Source organism: Heloderma suspectum, chromosome 5 (genome assembly GCF_057233095.1).
Source record: "Heloderma suspectum isolate Gila_16-S chromosome 5, 16-S_ref, whole genome shotgun sequence".
Classification (NCBI taxonomy): Eukaryota; Metazoa; Chordata; class Lepidosauria; order Squamata; family Helodermatidae; genus Heloderma; species Heloderma suspectum.
Window position 1 is genome coordinate 163,569,107 of NC_139462.1, and position 19,208 is coordinate 163,588,314.

Genomic DNA, 19,208 nt, shown 5'->3' on the forward strand with positions numbered 1-19,208 from the left:
AGCTGGACACTATAGGTTATTCGTCAGTTAAACAACCCACAGTTAACCTAACTACTAATTGTAGGTTAACTGTGCATTGTTTAACCCACAAGTAACCTGCCTGGGTTCAGATGCCCAATTGGAGGTTGAATGTTCAAAATGGCCAGGGAATGTGCTCGGCACACACTGGGCACATTAATCTGGGTTAATTAACCCACAATTTGCCACCATTATGTGCAAACTGGGTCCATACCTCCAACTTTGAAGTGGCTCAATTTGAAGTTTATTTCATATAATTCCAACGTGACTATGTAGCTTTTAGATATGAGGGACAAATATTTTAATAGATCACTTCTGAACTGTATACACTGAAGGGTAAGAAACTAGAAGTCTCATACTTGCAGTGGTACGGTTGCCCTGCTTGTGTGAAGATGGGCTAGAGTGAGGAGATCCACAAGGATTCTGATGCCATTTGAATCCATGAGCTCTTTGACATTTTTCTGTAAGAAAAGTAAAACACTTTCACAACAGGTAATTTTTGTTGTTGCTGCTACAAGCACTTTGAGAGGGTTTTTACCCTTAAAGGTAGTTTAAAGATAATTTTAAATAAATAAAAATAAATAACATTTAGTTAGTTATGATTACAAGCACATTACACTATTTGCATTTTAACCATTTAACAAAACAGAATCCACCATTTGTAATTCATAAGGCATAAAACAATTTATGTCACTTTATGTCTGAGAATCTCATTTTTTCTTTCTGGCTTAATTCTATAGTATGTCACAAATTATTTTTTCTTACATTAGTTTAAAACAGTGAAGCAAACTAGGAAATAAAGTGTTCTGATTACAGAATTGTATGCATAGTTTCAATGTATTAATAAACAAATATAGCTCTAGTCCTATATGATTTTTCAATTTTACCATGACTGTATACTCCCACATTTTAATAACCTGTTCATTTAACTTTGGTACTTTTATTTGCTTCCACTATTTTGCATACAATAGATTGGCGGCCACTACCATATAGCTTCCCAATTCTAAATGTTCTTTTTTATTGTATCTTTTGTTAATATTAATAAAAATAGTAATTCCACATGAGTTTTCTTTGAAGACTATAGGAAGAGACATGCTGGATCAGGCCAAGGGTCCATCTAGTCCAGCATTCTGTTCACACAGTAGCCAACCAGCTGCTCACAGGAAACCCACAAGTAGGACATGAGTGCAACAGCATCCTTCCACCCATGTTCCCCAGCAACTGGTGTACATTGGCATACTGCCTCTGATAGTGGAGGTAGCGTATAGCCATCAAGACTAGTAGCCATTGATAGCCTTATCCTCCATGAATGGTTCTAATACCCCTTAAAAGCCATCCAAATTGGTGGCCATCATTACATCTTGTGGTAGCGAATTCCATAGTTTAACTATGCACTCAGTGAAGAAGCACTTCCTTTTATCTGTCCTGAATCTCCCACCAATCAGCTTCATGGGATGACCCAGGGCTCTAGCATTAAGAGGAAGAAAAATGTCTCCCTATCCACTTTCTCCACACCATATATAATTTTGTACTCCCCTTATTTGCTTTGTTTCTAAACTAAACAGTCCCAGATGTTGTAACCTTTCCTTTTCTCCAGCTACTTGATCTTTTTAGTTGCCCTTTTCTGCCCTTTTTCCAACTCAACAATATCCTTTGAGTCTTCTTGATTGTTAATAGGCCCTAATTTAGAAACTGTTATGGTTCTAGAGGTAAAGTACATTGAGTTATGAGATTAGAGATGGTATTTTCATCCCCCCAAAATGATAATTGGACAATTTCCACCATGAATAGAATCAGCTCATTGTTTTTTCATTCAGATAAATTCAACTTAATCAATGAGACATATACCATCGGTAAAGAATGTTATAATAATTTTCTTTTCTATTAACACATGCAGAAAAAGCTGATCACTTTGTGAAAGTATTTTGCCACACCTGGGTTGATACTGAACAGCCCAGTACTCCCTCTCATCTGGCTCTAAACCTTTCTGTTCAACTAGCATTAATAATAACTAGGGCTGTGCATGGACCCCCCAACTCACTTCGGAGGCCAATCTGAAGCAAGATACAGACATCCAAATTGCTGTGTGACCCCTCTGCTCCTTACCCAGACCTGTTGTGAGTTCCCGCAGCCAACAGCCCCTACAAGGGAGTTGCCATTTTCTTTTAAAATGTCAACTTGTTTATTTCCATATATCAAATGTTGTGTAAATGGCAGCCGTAAGGCAATCATCTACACAGCATTACAGGCTAACTGCCTCGCAGCTGCCAGTTACACAATATTTGTTATATGGAAATAGACAAGTCGCCATTTTAAAAGAAAATAGCGACTCCCTTGAAGAGGCTGACAGCTGCGGACGCTCACAACAGGTTGGGTAAGGAAGGGCGCATCCAGGGGGGCACCTGGATCAGTCCAAAGTGATTTGGATCGATCTGACCCGCTTCAGATCCAGACTGATTCGGGCTGAATCACCCTGCTTCGGCTTGGAATGTGGATTGGAAGCAGTGCACAGCCCTAATAATAACAAATAAATATGTGGGGTAAGACCTTTACAGTTTCTTCTGTTCAATATTAGGGATCCAAAGGGTGAAAAATCCACTCTTATTCTACTTTGCCTGAGGTCTTCTCAACAAACTCCTCAGCTGCAAAAACTGAATACATTGTGGGATAACTCTGCCAGATTTTGCCTAACCTCATCAAAAAACATACAATGTGCCCTCTGTATTACATCTAATAATGTCATTGTTAATCCAAACTGCAATATCTCTAATTCTATCCCTATCATTAAAATGAATTAAATGAATTAGTCTTTATTAGAGCTGTTCGGAGAAAATGTGTTTTTATGATCATCCCAAACTGCCATAACAACTGCTATTCATAGAATGAAATTGCATTAAAACTGCAGAATTTCAGAACTTGACAATTCCAATGGCTTGCAATTTAAGGTTGCTCACCTTGTTAAGAATCAGCTTGTTAAGGAACAGAATCAGTCGGTCCCGTTCAACTCTATCAGTGCACTACAGAAAAGTACAAAGAACTATTTTAAATAGGAAATTGTGAGAAATGTGCTATCCATTATAACAGCTTTAATTTTTTTAGAGATTAACCTAACAGCCTACAGACACACTTATCCTATAATCACAACTAGACACAATTATCATGTAATCCCCAAATTTTGTGTGTAAATATAGTAAAAAATTAAAAGATTCATATATTGTTACCCTACAAGTGCTAGAAAGTAACTTGAGCAATAACATAGTAAAATGTGGCTCTATTAAAGCAAAAACAGATCTAGAGCTGAATCCAGATCTCATTTACGAAATAACCATGAGAGGTGTCCTCCAAAATGTACTTCTCCATTTTAGCTTCCTTATTTCCCTGCTTATAAGTCTCATATGCTAGCTAGAAGTGTAGTAAACACCTCTCAAAAACTGATCAACGTGGGCGTTTCAATTCATAAATGTTATTAAATGTTATATTCCATTGATAGCAATGTTATTATGACCGGGGAAGTTTGCTGTCATTTTAGTACAGCTTCTGTATCATTTATATATATTAGGGAGCAATCCTATGGCCACTAGACACTGTCTAGAGGGTCATAGGACTTTTTTGGTTTCTAGGAACCAAGGCTGGACCAGGGCTCCGAACACAGTTCCCAGAAACTACACTCCCTGCCCCCTCCCCCACGGAGTCAGCATGGTTCTCTCTGCGCTGGCTACATCTCCATGCTGGGAAAGGAAGAGCAGAAGCGACCAAAGGGGTGGTCCTGAAAAGGTTAGGGAGGGGACTGCGGAAGCCACTTTACGCAGCTTCCTATGTGTCATGCAGCCTCCTTCCGTCCCCCTCCCAGAAGCCATGGCTAGACAGCCAAAATTGGCTGTCTAGCCAAAAATGCAGGGCGGCCGGAGCATGAAGGTGAGGATTACTTCCATGCTACAGCCTCCCTCCATTGGATACTCAGCAGCCTCCGACTTTGGAGGCTGCCGACTATCTCAATAGGATTGCACTCTTAATTGTTTTAATAGGTGTCTATATCTTCTACAGCAGCCTTTCCCAACCTAGTGCCCCCCTAATGTCTTGGAGTTCAACTCCCATCAGCCCTAGCCGACATGGTTAATGGTCAGGAATTCTGAGAGTTGTAGTCCAAAATACCTGGAGGGCACCAGGTTGAGGAAGGTTGTTCTACAATTTGTGATGATCAGACATGCTTGTTTAGATGGCTTATGGTGCAATCCTATGCATGTTTAGACAGAAAAAAGTCCTACAACTCCCCAACACTGCTGGTTGAGGAATGCTAGGAGTTGCAGGACTCTTTTCTGTCTAAACATGCATACGATTGTGCCTTCAGTGATGTAGAAACAAATACTACAGCAGACTGATCTAGTAACATCTACACTAAAGGAACTTAGGAGATGATCTTGAACTTAATTTGACTGCATTAAGTTCAGTAGTTCAGGAAGACACTTACCCTTTCCAACATCCCTACAATATATTTAGTGTCACCAAATGGGCCTATCTCCTCATAGCATCTTCCATAAACAATGGCCAGGGCTTGCAAACAGAGGCATTTCATGTTTATTTTCGGGGTGAGCAAGAAACGATGGTACAATTCATTGAAAAATTCATACCTGTGGGAAGAAAAAGTAGAACAGACGGTTTTATGACACGGATTAGATATAAAAATCCAAGGAAATGCTAGGATAAGAGCAACTCACGATTTTTTTATTGCTCCACTTTCTTCACTTTCATCTTCTTCCAACAGCAATCTCAAGTAATAATCCCCAATTTTTATTTCCTCTGACAGGCACTCATACTTCACCTTGTGCAGAAGAAAAAAAAAGATAAAACAGAAGTTTCTCGTATCACTAAGTGGGAAACATGACATTTGAATGATGACGTTTTAGAACAAAGGAACATCTTATAATGGACCTGTTTGCATGACCAAACAGCCCACTGTGGCTTATTTAAGTCTCAGTGGGCTACAGCGTATATGGACAGCCATTTTAAATATTCAAACTGCAACTGCAGCTTGTTGTGTCGTCTGAACCCAGTGGGGGTGGGTTGTGCCACGGTTAAACAACTCTCGCATAACCCTAAAACAGGCCATGAGTGATGCGGAGGTTGTTTAACCCTTGCACAACCCATCCCTGCCAGGGTCAGACAACACAACAAGCCGTGGTCTCAGCTTGAATATTCAAAACCCACCTGGCACACAGTGCAACCCACCAAGGTTTATTTAAGTCACAGTGATTGTGTGAATCCGGTAACTGAGTGCAGATGACAAGCGCCATCTGGAAGAGCATACCCTCATATGTAAAAGGAGAATGGGGAGAGATCTTACATAATGATGCTTCCTACGATACATACGTGCATCACTAAAACAAAGTATGCTTTTCCCCCTTTAGAACTATTATTCTCATTTCCCATTAACTGACTGGGACTGCAAACCTATGAACACTTAAGCCCCACTGAACTAAATGTGGTTTATTTCAGACAAGAATTGTAACCTCAGCAATCACATGGTAAAACTCGTAAGATTAATTGACTAGATTGATTTAATCGAGTGGCAACCCTAATAACCAATAATGCTTATGCCAATAATGCTTTTGTCACTTCAGAGTGACAAAAACACGTGCCATGTGAAGGGCACTGATCTGTAACTACACAATGTAATTCAAACAGAAGCTTGCTTTTTATACTATGGCATATTTCTAACAAGGTACCAATGCAGGTATGTTCAAAATCAATGGAACTGTCTGAGTTTAGGACAAAGCACAAAGATTGATGAAGGCATACCTCAAATTCATGGTGATTCCAGGAGATGACATTAGCACTGCCAAGTTCTCTATCAATCTGAAATGCTCGCATTTCAGATTCCAGGGTATCTCTTAATTCTTCCCGTGTTTTGAAATTCCAAATCAAATTGGATCTAGCATGATCTTGAAGAAATCTATCCAAAAAATATGAAAAGCAGATTCTATGTTGTATTCTACTACTGACAGTTCAGAAACTGCGCTGCTTAAATTCTGATCAGACAGGCAGTTCTAATAAACCATTCTAATCAATAAAAAAGGCACAGCAATACAAGCAAGTACACACCCCCCACCCCCCAAATATTTACCTGTAATAGAAGAGATCCCAATTTACTTGTATTTTTATCCTTTGCCTTCGTTTCCTCAGTATTACTGGCTTTTGATTAATATTCTGCAAAGGTAGATTAGTCAAATTTGAGTCCAAATTTAAATCAACATGTGAAGTGAGATTATACAGATTATGCTTGAAAACAGTGCTTAGAATAAACTGAACAAAAAATTACATTTCATTATATATTCTTCTTTCAAAGACAAAGCCTTCTAACTCCAAAACCAGAGATGCATTTTCCCCTTGCTAAAGCAACAGGGCGGGGTGGCAGGGGAGTTAAAGAGCGAGAATGGACCACTGCATCAACATGAACCAAATTTATAAAGGAAGTTAAGAAAATAACGCCATAGTCTCATTTATTCATGCCCTCGCATTCTCTTTTACTAAATTGATGCCACTTCACTGCCACTGAGTGTTTACCAGGCATAGAGGGACAATATAATAAAATCATATTGCAGTAAACTTATGTGCAGGGAAGTGGCATCTTTAAAGTGTTACCACAGTTGACTGGGAAGTACGAGACAGTCACACCTGTTAATCTGGAATGAGGCAGACACTTTAATAGGGTTGGGGGGATATAAATTAATGAGTGGAGACTATTACTTTCTTGCAGAACTGAGATATTAAGTAGCAAGCAAAACTTGGCCAAGCAATAGTTCTAATCTACTGTACACTGACAGACAGGTCACTACATGCCAGGCAACTTTCAGGGCAGTCTACAGAAAGGAATAAGGACTCAGACTCACCATATTGTTCCTGTCCTGGTAGTGTTTGGGAAGCAGAAAGAAAAACAAAATTGAACGTTTAACGGAAGTGCCTCTCAAATGTTTGAATAACTAAAATAACCTTATACAGTAAGCCTTTCAAGGTAACATGGTCATTGCTTGCAATGGCAGAAATCTAAACCATATCACCAGATTCTGTATCCTGTGCATTAGTGGTTCAACCTGAAGTAAAATATGTAGCTCTGGAAAATTTAGCTATAACCCCTGCGACATGTGCCATCTACTGAGCAACTCAACAGGCAGTACACCTATAAAATAAAACTGAAGAATTTCCTCATTTCACCTATCCCATAAAAGAAGAAACTCTAAGGCATTGGTTTAGTCACTCGGACATGGGAGGTATAATTCAATATGAAGCTAAATGCAGCTTAGGTCTTCCACATATAGCTTATTCATTTGTTTAATGCACTAAGTACTTTGGACTGCAGAGATTAAGAGAGGACTGTACTCAATGCATCTTCTTTTCTCCCCTGCCAAGCCAACAGCAAACAAAGTGACAAGCCCTCATGCACCAAAGAACAGCATATTTTGCAAACAGGTCATTTTCATTTAGTCTTGGCTTGTTTAACACACCAAATTGCAGAATGCCAGAAGACAGCCACAAGCAAACATATGCACAAAAGATTAGTAACAAAAAGCATGGACAAGCAGAAGAGGGAAAGAGGAACCAAATCACAAGAAACTATACCACCAAAGAAGTATCCACGCATGTACACAAATTTACTGTCAAAAATACAGCTGTTACTCCTTCATACCTAACTGTTCAATAACCACCACTACCACCAACAGTAAAAACCAATTTCCCAGCATCACCACCACACAAAGGGCACAGAGGTCTAGTACGCTTCACAACTCCTATAAAACTAAAGGTGAGGAAGAGCAAAAATGAATGGATAGCTGCAACACTCTTGGTCCAACTTTGCTGAAAATATTAGAAAAGAAAGCCCCAGTTCACACATTCAAAATCTCTCCATGTGGAACATCCCAGCTGCCTGAGCTGCAGGGGGAAGTAGTGGCCGGACAGGAGCTCCCAATCACTTACACAATTTTCAGCCCCTTTTGATGCTATGGAGAACACTAAAGTGGATTAGTCAAGACCAGGCATCACCTCCAAATTACCTCCAATTTCTCTTTGTATAAGGATGTATACAAAACCCAGTTAAACACATAATGACATCGATAAAATTAAACAAGCAACTGAAGTAGTCTTGAGTTACAGGGAAGTCTTTAAACAGAAAAGGTTGTATGGGTACATACAGCACCAAGACAGAAGATTTAGCATCTTACCTCTTTCTGTGCTATTCCCATTTTGTCTCTCCAGTGCATCAAAACCAAATCCACCTTCTCTTTGGCAAATTTTTCAACTTCTTTAGCAGCTTTCCCTGCAAGTCTTTGCCACTCTGGCACTTTATTGAACTTGCCATACTGATCCTGTAGAACAAAATTTATTTCATGGGAGTGTGAAAAGCCACCTTGAAATATTTTGTTGCTCTAAAATCATGCACCACACACTAAGTAGCTATGCTGAACAACAAGAGAATTCAAGCCCACTTAAAGGTGGAAAGATTCCATACTTACATTTGCAATTTTTAAGTTATCTCTAATATGCATCCGATCAGAATCCTTTTCAGGTACTGGATCATCACTGTCCAGATATAAGAGTAAGCCTGCTGGCTAAAACCACAAAAAGTCACTAAGTTCCTTGAATTCAAAAGCAAAGTAGAATATAACTGAAGAAGTATCAACCAAAAACCTATGCAAGTTGGGTACTGAACCCAACTGAGTCAAATATATATGGGCTGTAGCTCTCTTTTAACAGAAACTATATGGGACTTATGCTCAGCCTGTATTTTGGTTTGTGTACATAGCTAAAAGGTACTATACTAATTCAAGTCTTGTTACAGTTCTCTACCTCTTTGGACATCACTCACCATTTGAGACACGTTCCACACAGGCTTAATTTCACTGCCCTATTTCTTCTTTTCCACATTTTTATAACATGGCATTTAGCTTAGAAATTCCTTACCTGATTTTCCTCCCAAATTTCTGCATGTATCATGGAGTGGCTTCAATAAACATTCATGCGATCTTCAAACATGACTCAGTATATAGGGTTGTCACATTCTCTCTGAATACTTGATACAATTCTTCCTATACAACTATTTATTCTTTAAGGGCAAGATCCAAAGAGGCATGCCCAAGGTTTGGTAATTCCCCCCAGCCCCCGCACACACACACACTCCTTTGAGCAGCAGGCCCTGTGCTATATCACCAACAGGTTTCCAAAGTTCCCACAGTTTCAAAAGAGGATGGCCATGCAGAATGGGCAGGGTCGTCCCTAGGATAAATAGTGTCCCAGGCGAGGAGTGCCTTTAGTGCCCCCACCCCTGTTATCAGCTTTGCAGGGCCACCCAGAGGGTTTATGGGGCCTGGTGCACATAAATGTTGGGGGCCCTGCTGCTGCTCCTACAAGGATTCATATATGTACAACGCTGGGGAAACATGCCAGAATTATTGCTTGCGTGGACTACATCTGTGAATTCTTGTCTGCAGCTCCTCCTTGTCCTGGGATCAGGCAGAATGATAGATGTGCTTCATTTGTTCTTACATGGGGATAAGGGAATAGGCTTCTCCTGAGTACCTCCTCTAAATTCCAAACCCATTCTGGCAGAGCTTTCTGCTTCCTGGGGCTCAGTCTCACAGGTGTTCTGGTTGTGGCCTGCTGCTGGCCTTCTCCACTACTCACTTGGGAAGGATTCTTCCCTTAAGACCTGGCCTCACACCACTCCTATGCCTTTCCCTGTGGTAACTGGCACAGGGAATTACTCTCCGGTGGCACCTTGCCTGGAAATCTTAGGTGGCATTCACTCACTCACTCACTCGCTCGCTGCTTTAACTGTGCCCCTGGCAGGCCTGGAGTTATTTTGTGAAAAGAACCAGCCACCTGCTCTGCCACAGAATCCCTCCTTAAAGCCTTCCCTGTTCCTTCTCTCCTTACAACAAACTCTATAACCGGGGCTACTTTGCCTGGGTCAATCACAAGGCTGCCTGACCAATCTTATTTCTATTGCTGCCCAGGCACAAAGTAAGATACCATGGTGGGTTTAGACTCCCTTACCACTGGGCTGCAGGCCTAGCTAGTAAGCAGGCCCCTCCCTTCCAGCCTCCAAGGATACATTTTACAACCAGCTTAAGCCTCAAATTAGCATCTATTCTGTTTCATACACAACTGTGTAAAATATTTACTTCATCATGGCTGGGGAAAGGCCCCATTATGTCACAATTACATGTTGAGATTCAGTGTCATCTTACACCCTAATATACCATTTCTTCTTTTTATGAAAACGTTAAACAAAATACAAGAATTCTGGTGAGCAATGTGGCAGGGGCCAATGATACACACAGGAACTGAGGCAGGGCCCATCTGCTTTTGGGGGCCTGACACTTCCAGTTCCAGAGGCCAGTAGCAAGCGTAGCTTCTCAAAATTGAAGCTCATCAAAACAATGTTGTACAAGAAATAGAGAAAAATTATATCTATGTACGTGGATTTTGAACTTTGAGATGGTTAATTCTCTTTTTTGTTGTTGTAGTTAAAATTAGGAGAGAAATGAGATAATGTCTGTGAACTCAACGTATAATATACAATTAAGTTAAGAACTAGAGAATAATAATAAGCATTTGTTGTGTAAGGGGAGCCAAAGGTAGATATCTTACAATCTTAAGAGATATTTTAGTCTATGTGCATTGTGTGTTTATGTTGTTGTTGTGTTTTGTTTTTCTTTTTTAAAAAATAAATAAAAATTACAGCAAAACATGCATGCAATCTATCATGGCAGATGAGAGGCTCACATGACTTGCTGTCCTATCCATCGCAAACAACACTGCTCAGAACCTTGATCTCTCAGCCACTATGCTACTGTTTGCACAAGCCAAAGTTCGAAAAGCACATTCTGAGCAGTGGCAGTGCACTATGCAACACAGCAGAACTATTACAGTTTTTACTTCTAATTTATTTTGTTTTGTAGCATTTCCTATCTTTTGGAAAGCATTCTTTATTTTAGAATATTCATTATTCTTATCTTTGAAAATAAAGAAAAGTAATAAATAAAACAAGTTATCCAGCTGACCCCTTACAGCATACACCTTTATTTTATTGTTATTTACATCGTGCTTATACTGCTTACAGTATTTGAAGTGCTAAATGCTTGGTAACGTTGCCTCAAAGTAAAGCTGTGTTCCACTGATTTTTACCTAGTGCAAATGACATCAAAGTGGAAATTGAAAAAGAAACATACTTTCAAGCTAATTGACGGAAGATCATTTTTGATGTTAGTACCCAAACAACCTGTAGAACCTCGGAAAAAACGGTTACGGACACTTGCTTTTTTTCACCTTAGCTCACTGAAGACAATTCATTAAAAAACACAGCCACTGAGCTTAGCATAGCCCTTCCTTCAGCTTAGCGCCCCTGCAGCTCGGTGCCCTGGGTGACCACCCAGCTCGACACTCCCGCCCACCCAAGGCTGGCTCTGAGCATGGGGGACTGCTGCTTGAGAAAAAAGTTCAAAACTTCCTTGAGTTCACAAGACCTTCTCTATATTTGGGCTGGAAGAAATAAGGTCTTGTGGGGAATTCCATATATGCAATTAGGATTCAAAAGCATTTCCCATACTGAAATCAATCCCTAGCTCCACTCAAATAGCCTCTGCTGAAATATCAAGTGGTCTCTGATAGAGCAAGGAGCTGCAACCTGAAGTTCTACTACTTGTGCCAAAGTGCATGTACATGCCCTAACGGACCCTCTACATCTCAGCAGTGGTCTACCGATTAGCACATTTATTACAAAGTGTAATATTGACTCAACACTGACTTCTCCTTATCCTATTGAATCAACTGCAAAGTACCGATAATGACATTTGGATCGATATTTGAAACAGACTTTCACTTACCAAAATACGCTTCAACAAATTCAAAGCAGTTGCATTTTCAGCTGTCCAGAGGCCCACTAGATGTCTACTCAGCTGCCTGAGAAATAAAGAGACTGAGAAATGTGTTACCTGTTTCCTAGAAAAAAAATCAACTCACGTAAAAAGTATTATTGTTTTGCAGTACTATTTTGCTCAGTTCATGTTAGGTTATGTATCTGCAATCTAAACCCGAATGTAACCCCATCCCAACATCTCAGGGTAGGGCAACAATACTGAACTTGAAAGTCAACAGATACTGAAATGCAACTTTACCACACAGTATGCACTGGCTATCTTTCAAATTGCCATTAACACAGTACAGTTGTTTTCAGCATGTTTTCTCTGATACTTTTCCCTATCAGCTTCCAAGCTGCTACCTTTGTCATCAGTTTCAATTCAGGTGGTTTATTCAGAGGTAGGAGCAAAAGGTAGGGAGGAATGTCCACACACTGCAGATTTCTCTTAAAACTGATCACAGCACAGGCAAAGGGGGGAGTTCATAAAATTAAGAGGCTATTATGCAAGCAGTATGATAAGTGGTATAATTCTAAACTTACCTATTTGTAAGCATTCTTTGATCGGTGCTTATCGTAAACATAGCAGTGTGCAAGTGACGAGGTAAGGCACCTTCACTGAGGGCAAGTTCTTGCATTTTGGTTGCTATCTCTTTATCCCCCTCCTTTGGAAACAGGGTAAGAAGACAACTATGAAAGAAGTTAAGCTACTCTTCCTTAGCTTACAATTCCAACTACTGAAGCATTTGTGGGATCTGGAGATAAGCAGCTGCACCTGTAGCACAGTTTGTAGTTAAAAATAAAACTAAGGTACATTGCTGAACAATGTTTTTCTTTACTTCTGCTCTTTGCCTTAGCAAGAGACTAGAGAGTGCTGATCAGTGCTACGAACAGATTTGAGTAACTGCTGGCTTTTCTATTTTCAAGGAGCGAGTAGCCATTGCTCCTTTCTCCCAGGATACTTTGGTACAAATATTACACTGTACGCAATCTAACCCAATTACTCAGCAAAGGGTTTCCTGGAACACCATCTTAAGACTAACATACTGCAACAGGAGCAGTTCTGCCATACCTTCTTAACAGCAACTCCCATCCACTCACCCAATCCTTTTTCTTGTTTAGATTCAAGCCTGAGGAGGTTTTGTAAAACTGGAAAGTAGCTGATTCCTTTGTGATTGTTAATTGGCCCTGATCGTGGTTACTTTGTTCCTTCACTTTGGATTTTTACCGAAATTGCCAACTGCGGCCCTTATAAAGACGATACCCAATGCTAAAACACATCTACTTCTACATTAGTTCTATTCATTTCAAATGGAACACTCACCAAGGAAGTGCATTTTTAAATGAAGTCTTTACATATGACTGAATTGTAGCTACACAGGAGTCAAACCTAGCTCATAGGCCTATTTCATATGAAACAGCTGAATGCAACCATGCCAAAATAAAATCAGAAAAATGTTGTCCCCCAAAAACAAGCTTCTCTGGATGCTTATTTTATGCAAGGTGTTTACTGCTCAAGTCAGCTGTTCCCATTCCCGCTGAAAAAGAAAATGAAATATTACAAAACTGTTACATAAGCCTTACCTCTATTATTGCCTTCATAACCAAGCCAGCTCCCTTCACAATGGCCATGGAAGGGTGCTGCAAAAACAAATTATAAGAAAGCAGCATGTCAATATTTTCCAGTACAACATTAACTGACCTCTCGGAAGAGAAAGAATTTATGATACTGGGACAGGGTGAACAGGCCGATCTAGAATTGCAGTTGTCATTCTGGCTCTCACTAATGGTTAAAACCATTAGTTTCATAGGGGTTCCAGTTGAGGGCCTCTCAGTTCTGTAGCTGGACCTTTTCCTATGCAACACAGATTCATAGCGCATAAGGAGGATAGGATATTTTACTATGTCTTCTAGAACAGGACATAGTAAAAGCATATGGGAAAGCTTGCACACAATCACGTTATGGCGAATTACCACCCACATGGTTGTTTATTTAAAAGCTAGACAGTGTTAATATAACTTATTTTTCTCAAGGTCATTCCTTATAAAAGATGTTGGTTCTATTCAACTAGCAACAGGAATACAGTGGAATCATCTTTGCAATCTTAGCATTTCTTAACACCAAGCTCACCTGAAAGAGCTTGAAGAGGGTTCTCCCATTAGATGCAACCATCTCTAGTAACATATCAAACTGTTGCCCTTCTGTCGTCTCACTATATGGAGCACAGAGAGCAAAAGTAAGGAAGTCCAAAAGTGAACTAATAACTAGGGCACCGGTTCCATAGTCCTAAAATTAAAAAGATTTGACAGTTTCAGATATAGCAATATATTTCTCTTTAAAGTCTTTGCAGAAACATTTTCTATGGCTCATGAGCTGTAAAGTGGCACACACATGTCACTTCATTTTCAAACAAACGCCACTGCCTTCACTTAAGTTTTCAAATGCAGTTACACACATAATGTAATATTCAACAGAACCATATGATCAGATCCACAACATCACGAGTCCACTAAAAACCAAGAGGAGATAAAAGTGAAAATCCTTCCAAATTTCTAAATTATTTAAGCAGCAAAATCTTCCCCATTTCCCCTCCCAAACACAGAAACTTTTAATATTTGGGTGATGTAGAAATCTTACCACGTGGGAATTAAATTTCTCCAGTAAGTTTTCCAAGAACTTCTTTGAAGAAAGAAGGGATGCTTTGTTTAGCTGTTCTTGCCTCAGATCATAATCATCATGCATAGGCTAAGGATAAAGACAGCATTTTATCATTTTGAAATTATGTTTCAAGTCCCCAAACAACCTTAAAGGAGCCTGTTTGTGAACAGACTATGCTTTAAGGCTAGAACTGCAGAAATGACAGTATGAAACCCATGCTGAAAATTAAAGGATTCAAGATCATAGCTTATTTTATTGGTTCCAAAATCATGAAGACTAGCCGTCTACTTGGATGTCACATATAGAGACAACATCCATTCTACAAGGAAAACCCACTGCAATTTCTTTCAACTAAATGAAGGGTAGGAGGTCAGTGAGCCTCCCCAGGCTAAAAAATGATGTCCAAGCCTCCTCAAGTGCAACTAAGGCTTTCACTCCTTTACCCTTCTCTCCTTGCCCCCACCACCACCAAAGGAAGGAGAGAGTGCAGAATCACATAACCCCACAGCTTTAAGGAAGATACGAAAGCAAAAAGCTTTTTAGAACAGTTCCCTCACCATTCAAGACAAGGAATGATGCACAGCCTTCCGCTTTGGGGAGGACTTACTGGACAGCATCTGTTGGATCAGTCAAAATAAGTACTGAAGGGTTCAGGTAAAACTATTTGACTCCTCTGGCAACTCAGTTTGGCATCTCCCTACAGAGGCACTTCATTATAGGAATCACTGGGTGTAACCCATGAAATCCATAAGATAAATATCCTATTCTAGCATAGTTAGGTTACTTAAGTACTTACACACATGAGGGCACAAAGCATATCAATGGAAGCATGAGTTACTCCATCATTGTTCCTTTTAAGAGCCTTCACTACCTTCACACCCAGACGCTCTCGGAATCTTTCAAAACAACATAGCAATGTATTACACCAAGTACCAAAACAGTAGGAATATCATGAACCAGTATTAAAGCGCCAAATTAAAACTGTCCTACCAATTTAAAATGCTCAGTTCAGCCAGTGGGCTAAACTGAAAAGATCTGATAACAGCATATTTTCAGAACAGTAAACCTGAACATTATTAAAATCAGTCAACTCATTACTTTCTACTTACAGATTCCACAGTTATTCACGGAAGCCCAATAATATGGCCTTGTTGCTATGGTCTGCCAATAAAATTAAATGTTTTCTTGTCTAATAAGCTAGAGATAAAGAATCACCACCAAGCATAATAGAAAAAAGAACACGTGCAGTGAGACCTTGGGAAATGAATTACATGGCTAAGTGCAACTGAGTCGCCAAATTTTATCTGAAGAGCTATTTTATCTGAAGATGCTGCAGTACTAAAGGTGGGGGTCAGTGGATGGCCTGGGAACACAGAAGCTGCAGCATTACTGAACTTAAGCAGGTGTAGACTTCAGTGCGGAGTCCCATGTAAAAGCAGGGGAGGACCACAAAAGCCCTGTTGCACAAGTGGGGTCCCCCCGAGTGCAACAGAACCAGTGGAGGTGGAGCGGCCCTGTTGGATACTGCCCAGAAGCATTAAGAACTAGAATTCTCCCACTCACTGGAAATTTTACTTGACATATAAGCTAACCTCCAAGACATTTTTAGGTTGGATCCAATAACTATTAGTACTCAAACAACTGACAAAAGGACATTAGCTTTCCTACCAGCTTATGCACACTTTTACAGATACAAACACTGAGTCAGTTTGGACGTTAGGCTAACCATGAGTTGTTTATGCCATAGTTAGTTGGGGCCACACAGGAGTGTGAGTACGTTGCCTCCCACCCACTTGCCACTTCCGCTTTGTTTCCAGTTTACAAAACAACTCAGGAATTCCTGGGTTGCGTTTCATGATGTGCAAACCTGGAACCTTGGGCTGTTGAGAAAAAAATCCAGAGTTTTAATCCAACAACAAACCATAGGCTCAAACTTTGGGTTGTTTCTCCCTCAACAACCCAGAGTTCTGGGTTCAGACATCACAAAGCACAACCCAGGGTTTTGTAAACCAGACACAAAGCAGAAGCAGTGAGCAGGTGGGAGGCAGCGTGCTCTCTTGCTCCTGCACAGCCCCATAGGTTATTACATCCAAACCGGGCCAGAAAGTAAACGATCTGTAGGTTATTACAAGGCTGCTATTGAAAGTCAAGGACCTACTTTGGAAGTTGGGTGAAAGCAAGGAATCCAGCTTTGGAAGCAACTAATCTTCTAACAGCTTGGAACTGACTTTCAAGCTCTGCAGTAGATGCTGTAATGTCACCCTCTTGTGAAAGTAATGCTGTTATGGCATTATTTATTAGCTTCTCTTTGTTTTCTGAGAACAGGCCCTAAAGAAAGGATGAAAGATGTTAGCCTTTTTGTCAGTAATAGAACATTAAAGAATGGGTAAAAGACTTGTTTTTTAAACTTACATCTTGCGTCACCGCATGCAGAACTCCACTGTATGAAATGTTAGAATTGAACCTAAAGACAGCATCTGCAAAGTTGCCATCTGCAATGGGAGCATGGATAAAAATGTCAGATGGGGATATTACAGGATATCTGCACAACCTGGATTGCTCTGGAGAGATCTTACAAAACACTCACTTCAGTGCTATAAACCCAGAACAGAAGACTTACTTGGAGGTGCTGCCAAGAACCTCAGATGAAGGCTTTCAACTTCCTCATCCACTGGCATACTCATAAGGCCCCACCGCTGGCCTTTGTCTGTTGGTGTCATTTTGACACAGACATCTCTATTGCCAGAGGCCCTTACTCCATCCAGCAAACTGGCTAACAGTGAATCCCTAGGAAAATTGTTCAGTCAGTTTTTCCAGCCAATAAAAGCTAAATACACTCACAAGCACTCATGAGCATGTACATTTCATTCTAGTTAACTGTATATAGAGCAAGCATTTTTGGTGCAATGGAGGCAACTGCTGTAAACACAGAATACTTCATATCAGAAAGTTTAAACTTGATTATGATTCAGATCACACCATAATCTGTATCACAGCATAGCAAAGGATGGGGTGAGGGAAAGGAAAGTGAGCATTCTTGATTAACATCAACATGCTGACATATGGAGGTTTGATAAATGGCTTGTGAGATAATGGGAGACAAAGAGCAGTGGGAGAGATAACAGAACCCAAACACCTTCCATTTCTTCATCCTCTACACTGATTTGCAGAGAGTAAATAAAACTAATTTGGGTTATTTAGTCACTGGTCATATACTTGGTTCAATGGTTTCTGCAAAAGCCATTTCATTGATTTCTTCTCTCTGTATATGAATGGCTATTTTTCCTTCTGGGATAGTGCTACTGGTTTCTATAAAATAAACCCTAACAGCTACTCTTCTATCTAGCCAAGTATCAATCTGTAAGGAAACGTATTTTCAGAATTCTGTTCAAATCCTCTCTAATTTTTGAAGGACTTGATAGTAAGTTCAAGAACCTACTGCATTCCCTCCCCAGATGTGGCAAAAGATTAAGATCCCTGCCAAATGAAACAAATATAAATGCCTGCACTGTTGACCTGGTTATAGCAATGAAGCTAACTATGTAAGTGTTATATGGTGTGGTTAAGATTACTGTCTAAATTGACATCCAAGTAAAGCAACAGACAGTTCAAGAACATTTAAAAGTACCTCTCAGTTGAAGAATATTTTCGGATTTGTCCCTTGATAAATTCTATAGTAAAAAGTTGTGGGTTTTCAACATCACACACGAGTGCAAATACCTTTAAAGAAAAAATGCATCAAACAGGAAGTCACACTAATCCTGTTATTTTTTTGTACATTATATATTTAAATTACAGATTACAAGTCTCAGCATTGCAACCATACTTTTGTTTTTTTCTAGATCCTTTTGTTGCATATGAACTCAAATCTCAACTGTGCTCTCATTTTAAAAATCTAAAGATTGAATAAGAGTTGATTTAAGCAATTTATGCTTCTATATTCTATCATGATTTGTAACCTTTAATATTTTTTCCTGACCCAAAGCTCAGAACAAGCTTGCCCCTTACCTCTCCTAGGGGTTTCAGTGTTGCAATATTGTATGTAGCTGGGTCACGTTCCACTAAGCAAGTTTCTGTAAGAGCCAATATTCTTTTCACTGATTCCTTAAAAAACAGAAAGGGGTATTACATTCTAATTGCTTGAGTTATGGAAATGAAAAGAGATTTCATACTTATTTAGGAGGTATTTCCCACTACAAAGTCTTCAATAGCAAGTCAAATCAATTTTTGCTATAGCTGGAATAGCTAATGGCAGTAATTCTATTGCTTCTAGGTTACTTTGAAAAGTAGGTAAAAGCCCCAGAAATTGCAACATTTTAATCTTGACAGTGCCAACAATGTTGATTACAGAGGTACAAAAAGCTAATTTCCCACGGAATGCACTGGCATTGCTATGACGAACCTAGTATATAATATTAAAGAGGGAATAAGAGCCAGTGTGGTGTAGTGGCTAGAGTATTGGGGCTGGGAGCCGGGAGATCTGGGTTCTAGTCCCCACTCAGCCATGGAAGCTCACTGGGTAACTTTCAGCCAGTCAGACTCTCAGCCCAACCTACCTCACAGGGTTGATGTTGTGAGGCTAAAATGGAAGGAGGATTGTGTACGCCGCCTTGGGTTCCTTAA

The 19,208-nt window shown here is 39.9% G+C and overlaps 1 protein-coding gene across 2 annotated transcripts in view; it reads right to left on the bottom strand.

The window, feature by feature from the left end:
• DNAJC13 (DnaJ heat shock protein family (Hsp40) member C13) overlaps nt 1–19,208 on the bottom strand; it is a 77,756-nt gene that overhangs the window by 24,757 nt on the left and 33,791 nt on the right. The window contains exons 8-27 of one of the 2 annotated variants that reach the window (XM_084858164.1): nt 18,594–18,689; nt 18,214–18,305; nt 17,206–17,372; nt 16,998–17,077; nt 16,744–16,913; nt 15,382–15,481; nt 14,565–14,672; nt 14,058–14,213; nt 13,511–13,567; nt 12,470–12,591; nt 11,895–11,970; nt 8,523–8,618; nt 8,232–8,375; nt 6,906–6,920; nt 6,140–6,222; nt 5,815–5,968; nt 4,734–4,837; nt 4,487–4,646; nt 2,973–3,035; nt 378–479 (exon numbers count right to left, since the gene is read on the bottom strand). In XM_084858164.1, coding sequence (XP_084714290.1) covers nt 378–479; nt 2,973–3,035; nt 4,487–4,646; nt 4,734–4,837; nt 5,815–5,968; nt 6,140–6,222; nt 6,906–6,920; nt 8,232–8,375; nt 8,523–8,618; nt 11,895–11,970; nt 12,470–12,591; nt 13,511–13,567; nt 14,058–14,213; nt 14,565–14,672; nt 15,382–15,481; nt 16,744–16,913; nt 16,998–17,077; nt 17,206–17,372; nt 18,214–18,305; nt 18,594–18,689 — 2,145 coding nt within the window. The remainder of the gene's footprint in view (nt 1–377; nt 480–2,972; nt 3,036–4,486; nt 4,647–4,733; nt 4,838–5,814; nt 5,969–6,139; nt 6,223–6,905; nt 6,921–8,231; nt 8,376–8,522; nt 8,619–11,894; nt 11,971–12,469; nt 12,592–13,510; nt 13,568–14,057; nt 14,214–14,564; nt 14,673–15,381; nt 15,482–16,743; nt 16,914–16,997; nt 17,078–17,205; nt 17,373–18,213; nt 18,306–18,593; nt 18,690–19,208) is intronic. The other variant, XM_084858165.1, reaches the window with a different exon arrangement.